At 36.0% G+C, this 7,500-nt stretch overlaps 1 protein-coding gene across 8 annotated transcripts in view; it reads right to left on the reverse strand.

Moving 5' to 3' along the window:
• Positions 1 to 7,500, reverse strand: part of cntln (centlein, centrosomal protein) — a 101,254-nt gene that overhangs the window by 52,931 nt on the left and 40,823 nt on the right. For 6 of the 8 annotated variants that reach the window (XR_006928703.1, XM_046875318.1, XM_046875332.1 and 3 more), the window contains 2 exons: positions 2,604 to 2,684; positions 1 to 41 (listed from right to left, as the gene is read on the reverse strand). The exon at positions 1 to 41 is cut by the window's left edge and continues 81 nt beyond it. Coding sequence is in view for 7 of the 8 variants with exons in the window: in XM_046875318.1 (XP_046731274.1) it covers positions 1 to 41; positions 2,604 to 2,684 (122 nt within the window). In the remaining variant the exon portion in view is untranslated. The remainder of the gene's footprint in view (positions 42 to 2,603; positions 2,685 to 7,500) is intronic. The other 2 variants (XM_046875363.1, XM_046875354.1) reach the window with 1 other exon arrangement.

Genomic DNA, 7,500 nt, shown 5'->3' on the forward strand with positions numbered 1-7,500 from the left:
CGCTTCGCATGAGCTCGCCTTAACTCCTGGTTCTCGGCCGTCTGTAAAACATACACACACACACACACACACACACACACACACACACACACACACACACACACACACACACACACACACACACTTTTAAATACTTTTAAATATCCTGCGTTTGCCCTCTGACTCATGGAGGCCTTTCGTGGTATAAATAATGTGGAGTGCTCGTGGTATGTGAAGGTTCTGCTCTCACTAAACCTGCAGTTTAACTTTTTAACTTTTCTACACAAAAAAAACTTTTTTTTCTTCAAACACAAAGTGCTCTCTTGCTCTCACTCTCTCCTTCTTTCACGCTTGTCTTTCTTTCAGGCTTTCGCTTTACTTTTTGAGCGAGAGACACTGATGAGCGTTTCCACGCCAACCTGGCACCTGAGACATAATTACAGCCTGACATTTCACCGGCCGGCCAACAGGGAGAGGCCGACTCCTCCACTCCTCCACTCCTCCACTCGCTCCTTCACTCCAACTTAAATCTCTCAGCAGGGGAGAAGACAAGCACAGGGTGGGGTGGGGGCTTCAATATGAGCAGATCAGGGGCGGATTCACGAGAGGTGGATGGAGAGAGCTTGGGATTGTAAAGGGGGGAGTGGGATGAGGGTCGCATCCCAAATCGTCTAGAAATACTGACCCTTAGATGTTTGAAGTGGATGGTAAGAGAAAAAAAAAAAAGAAAAAAAAAAGATTAAGGCCAGACTTTTCAGGGGTGAACATATAGATTTTCCTGACAAGAAGCGCCCTATTATTCTGACCTCAGCGAGGACGAGAGCTGGAAGAGGCAAGTCAGATCTGCTTTCTGCATGAGCGGAGAGAACCCAGATGGAGTAGTGTGAGAGAGAGAGAGAGAGAGAGAGAGAGAGAGAAAGAAAGAGAGAGCTTGTTTACTGCAGCTATGACACGACCGGACCTGCCAGGCGGGAAAAGCAGCGCCCTGAACCCTGTTATTATTAACAAGGACAAAGAGAACAAGCCCCTCCGCCTGTGTGACAAGTATGGATTTACCGCTCAGATATTCACAAGAGGACAGCAGTACAGCTTTCAGGAATAAAAGAGAGAGAGAGAAAAAGGGAGAAGGAAAAAAAGACAAGACAGGAAGAAGCGAGAGAGCGTGAGCAGCACTGTGGAGCTCTAATGAACAGCCCCGGATTGATAGGAGAGTGTTTCTCGTCAGAGTGACACGGCGCTAGCCACATCATGGAGTACCAAGGGTCCTCAGAAACGATCGATACACACACACACACACACACACACACACACACACACACTAAGTGAGACTTTCAGACGCTCTCATTCAATACACACACTTTTTTACATTAAGACTGCAGGCTGATGTAAACAAGCTTATAATCGTTTGTAGAGAGAAGGAGTCTTCAGTGTAAACTCTTTGGAATGATCAGAGCTGAACCTGGAACTGTTCTGAAAGTTCTTCATTATCAGGGCTTTTGTCCCCCTAACAGCACAACACAGGAGGGGTTTGTTTCCATCCCCAGGACAGACGTCAGGTTGCTCCTCACCTGATCCTCCACTGGTGTAAAAATTGTGTATTATAAAAGCAATGACTGACTAGGCGTGAAAGAGATATACGTAAAGAGGAATCAAGGTCAAAGAGCAAGTGTGTGTGTGTGTGTGTGTGTGTGTGTGTGTGTGTGTGAGACGCAGATGATTAGTTTAGTGGAGCTGGTGGGTCCTGCAGAAGTCTTGCGCCAAAGTAGAACCTCTCCTGCTGTTTCATTGCCTTCACAGACGGCAAAGTGTGTGTGTGTGTGTGTGTGTGTGTGTGTGTGTGTGTGTGTGTGTGTGTGCGCGTACGTACTGAAGAGGAAGAAGGTCAGTAGAAGACAGAAGGGCAACAGCAGTGTGTGTGTGTGTGTGTGTGTGTGTGTGTGTGTGTGTGTTGAATGAGTCTCTGGTGCACCACTGAATCTTCTGTAAATGCTCTAGATAACTCCTCCATTAACCCATCAAGTGTACAGCGTAATACACACTTTAACCTCTTACACACACACACACACACACACACACACACACACACACACACACACACACACACACACACACACACACACACACACACGCTAACAAGCCAGACACTGTCTAATAAACTCCATGAGACTGTTCTGTGATTAGAGAGTGTAAAAGTGACAGTTACTACAAGTGGGAATAAAGGTTTTCTGTCTGACTGTCTCTCTCTGTCTCACTGTCTGTCTCTGTCTCACTGTATGACGGTCTCTCTCTGTCTCACTTTCTCTTTTTGATTGTCTCTCTCTGTCTCAATTGTCTCTCTCTCTCTGTCTCACACTGTCTGTCTCTATGTATCCCAGTCTCTTACTACATGTCTCACAGTCTCTCTGACTACCTGTGTCTCTGTCTCACAGTCTCTTTTTCTCTGCCTGTGTCTGTCTGTTCAATTGTCTCTCTCTCATTTTATGTGTCACTATTTTTTAATTTTTCTCTCTGTTTCTCTTAATCATACTATTTAATGTCTCTTTCTATGCATGTGTATTACAATATGTAAAAGACAGAAAGAGAGACAGACTGAAAGAGAGAAAGAAAGAGAGATATGTGGTTACCTTAAGAATCAGTAATTCCTCCAACTGCTGAATTTTCTTTTTAGCTGCTTTACTACTGCTGGGAGAGACAGAGCAGGAAGCCTGAGAGAGAGAGAGAGAGAGAGAGAGAGAGAGAGAGAGAGAGAGAGAGAGAGAGAGAAACAATGAGTCAGACAGAGAGAGACACATTGAGAAAGACAGTGAGACAGACAGACAGTAAGAAAGACTGAGAAAGACAGTGAGACAGACATGTATGACATGTATACAATCACATATATATTGAATTTACTTGCAAGGCTCAACAACTAAGTCAGTACCACAAATATATCTCTCACACACACACATCACTAACACACACACAATCACTAACACACAATCACTATTACACACAATCACTAACACACACAATCACTAACACACAATCACTATTACACACAATCACTAATACACACATAATCACTAACACAATCACTAATACACACATAATCACTAACACAATCACTAATAATAATCACTAACACACAATCACTATTACACACACAATCACTAACACACACAATCACTAACACACAATCACTAATACACAATCACTAATACACAATCACTAACACAATCACTAACACACAATCACTAACACAATCACTACACACACACAATAATAATACACACACAATCACTAACACACACAATCACTAACACACAATCACTAATAATAATCACTAATACACATAATCACTAATACACATAATCACTAATACACAATCACTACACACACACACATCACTAACACACACACACACACACACACAATCACTATTACACACAATCACTAACACACACAATCACTAATACACATAATAATAATTAATACACACAATCATTAACACACACACATCACTAACACACAATCACTAATACACATAATCACTAACACACATCACTAATACACACAATAATCACTAACACACACACAATCACTAACACACACACATCACTAACACACACAATCACTAACACACACTGATCACTAACACACAATCACTATCACACACACACACACACACACACACACACAATCACTACACACACACAATCAGTAACACACACACACAATAATAACACACACACACACACACACACACAATCACTACTAATAATAACTAATACATAATAATAATAATCACTAATAATAATAACTAATACATAATCACTAATACACATAATCACTACTACACAATAACTAATACACACACAATCACTACCACACAATAATAACTAATACACACAATCACTAATACACATAATAATTAATACACACACAATCACTAATACACACATAATCACTAATAATCACTAATATTAATAATCACTACTAATAATAATAACTAATAATAATACATAATCACTAATTAATAATAACTAATACATAATAATAATCACTACACATAATAATTAATAATAATAATCACTACATTAATAATAATAATAATATAATAATAATCACTACATAATAATAACTAATACATAATAATAATCACTATTAATAATAACTAATAATAATAATCACTAATACACATAATCACTACTATAATAATAACTAATACACACTAATAATAATTAATAATAATCACTAATAACTAATATAATAATAATAATAATCACTAATACACACATCACTAATACACACACAATCACTACCACATAATAACTAATACACACAATCACTACACATAATAATAACTAATAATAATAACTAATACACACAATCACTAATCACTAATACACAATAACTAATACACACACAATCACTACTATAATAATAACTAATACACACAATCACTAATACACACAATCACTACCACACAATAACTAATACACACACAATCACTACCACACAATAACTAATACACACAATCACTAATACACACAATCACTAATACACAATCACTAATACACAATCACTACTAATAATAACTAATATTAATAATAATCACTACATAATAATAATACACTAATCACTAACACACAATCACTACCACATAATAACTAATACATAATAATAATCACTACACAATAACTAATGCACACAATCACTAATCACTAATAATAATAATTAATAATAATCACTAATCACTAATAATAATAATACACAATAATAACTAATACACTAATCACTAATAATAATCACTAATACACATAATCACTACACACAATAACTAATGCACACAATCACTGCCACACAATAGCTAATGCACTGATCACTGCACTGATAACTAATGCACAATCACTGCCACACAATAACTAATGCACACACAATCACTGCCGCACAGTAACTAATGCACACAATCACTGCCACACATAATAATAATCACTACACACAATAACTAATGCACTGATCACTGCACAATAACTAATACGCACAATCACTGCCACAATAACTAATACACTGATCACTAATGCACTGATCACTGCACAATAACTAATACACACAATCACTAATACACATCACTGCCGCACAATAACTAATACACACAATCACTGCACATAACTAATACACTGATCGCTAATGCACTGATCACTAATGCACACAATCACTAATCACTAATACATAATAATAATCACTAATAATAATCACTACATAATAATAACTAATACGCACAATCACTGCCACATAACTAATACGCACAATCACTGCCACTGATAACTAATGCACAATCACTAATAACTAATGCACAATCACTAATAATAATCACTAATAATAATACACAATCACTAATAACTAATACACACATAATCACTACAATAACTAATACACATCACTAATACACAATCACTAATAATAATAATCACTAATAACTAATACACTGATCACTAATGCACACACAATCACTAATCACTAATACACACAATCACTACCACACAATAACTAATGCACACACAATCACTGCCACAATAACTAATACACTGATCACTAATACACTGATCACTGCCGCACAATAACTAATGCACATCACTGCCGCACATAACTAATACACTGATCACTAATGCACACAATCACTAATACACACACACAATCACTACACACAATAATAATAATACACAATCACTAATACACAATCACTAATAATACACACAATCACTACACAATAACTAATAATTAATAATAACTAATGCACAATCACTAATAATAATTAATAATAATACACAATCACTAATAATAATAATAATACACAATCACTACATAATAACTAATACACAATCACTAATACAATCACTAATAATCACTAATACACAATCACTAATAACTAATCACTGATCACTGCACAATAACTAATAATAATCACTAATACACAATAATAATACACAATAACTAATGCACAATCACTGCACATAACTAATACACAATCACTAATAACTAATACACATCACTAATACACAATCACTAATACACAGTCACTGCCACTAATAATAATACACAATCACTACCACACAATAATAATACACATAATCACTGCCACAATAACTAATACACACAATCACTAATACACACAATCACTAATACACAATCACTACCACAATAATAACTAATACACATAATCACTACCACATAATAACTAATACACAATCACTGCACTGATAACTAATACACACAATCACTAATATACACAATCACTACCACTAATAATAACTAATATAATAATAATCACTAATATTAATAATCACTAATAACTAATGCACTGATCACTGCCACTAATAATAATACACACAATCACTGCACAATAACTAATAATAATCACTAATAATAACTAATACATAATCACTACACAATAATAATAACTAATACAATAATAATAATAACTAATGCACAATCACTGCACAATAACTAATACATAATAATCACTGCCACACAATAGCTAATGCACTGATCACTAATACACAATCACTACCACATAATAACTAATACACACTGATCACTAATGCACTGATCACTAATGCACAATCACTAATAATAACTAATGCACAGTCACTGCCACTAATAATAACTAATACACACATCACTGCCACAATAACTAATACACTGATCACTAATACACACAATCACTACCACATAATAACTAATGCACACAGTCACTGCCACAATAGCTAATACACTGATCACTAATGCACATCACTGCCACAATAACTAATGCGCACAATCACTGCCACTGATAGCTAATACACTGATCACTAATACACTGATCACTGCCACACATAACTAATGCACTGATCACTGCACAATAACTAATACGCACAATCACTAATGCACTGATCACTAATGCACAATCACTAATGCACACAGTCACTGCCACACATAACTAATACACTAATCACTAATACACAATCACTGCCGCACAGTAACTAATGCACTGATCACTGCCACACAGTAGCTAATGCACTGATCACTAATGCACAGTCACTGCCACTGATAACTAATGCACTGATCACTGCCACACATAACTAATACACTGATCGCTAATGCACAGTCACTGCCACAATAACTAATACACACAGTCACTGCCACACAATAACTAATACGCACAATCACTAATAATACACAATAACTAATGCACACACAATCACTACACAATAACTAATAATAATAATCACTGCCACAATAGCTAATGCACACATCACTGCCACAATAGCTAATACACTGATCACTAATACACACAATCACTGCCACTAATAATAACTAATGCACACATCACTGCCACAATAACTAATGCACTGATCACTAATGCACAATCACTAATGCACACAATCACTGCCACACAGTAGCTAATGCACACTGATCACTGCCACAATAACTAATACGCACAATAACTAATACACATAATAATCACTAACACACAATAACTAATGCACACACAATCACTAC

Source organism: Silurus meridionalis, chromosome 2 (genome assembly GCF_014805685.1).
Source record: "Silurus meridionalis isolate SWU-2019-XX chromosome 2, ASM1480568v1, whole genome shotgun sequence".
In the NCBI taxonomy this organism is placed as follows: Eukaryota; Metazoa; Chordata; class Actinopteri; order Siluriformes; family Siluridae; genus Silurus; species Silurus meridionalis.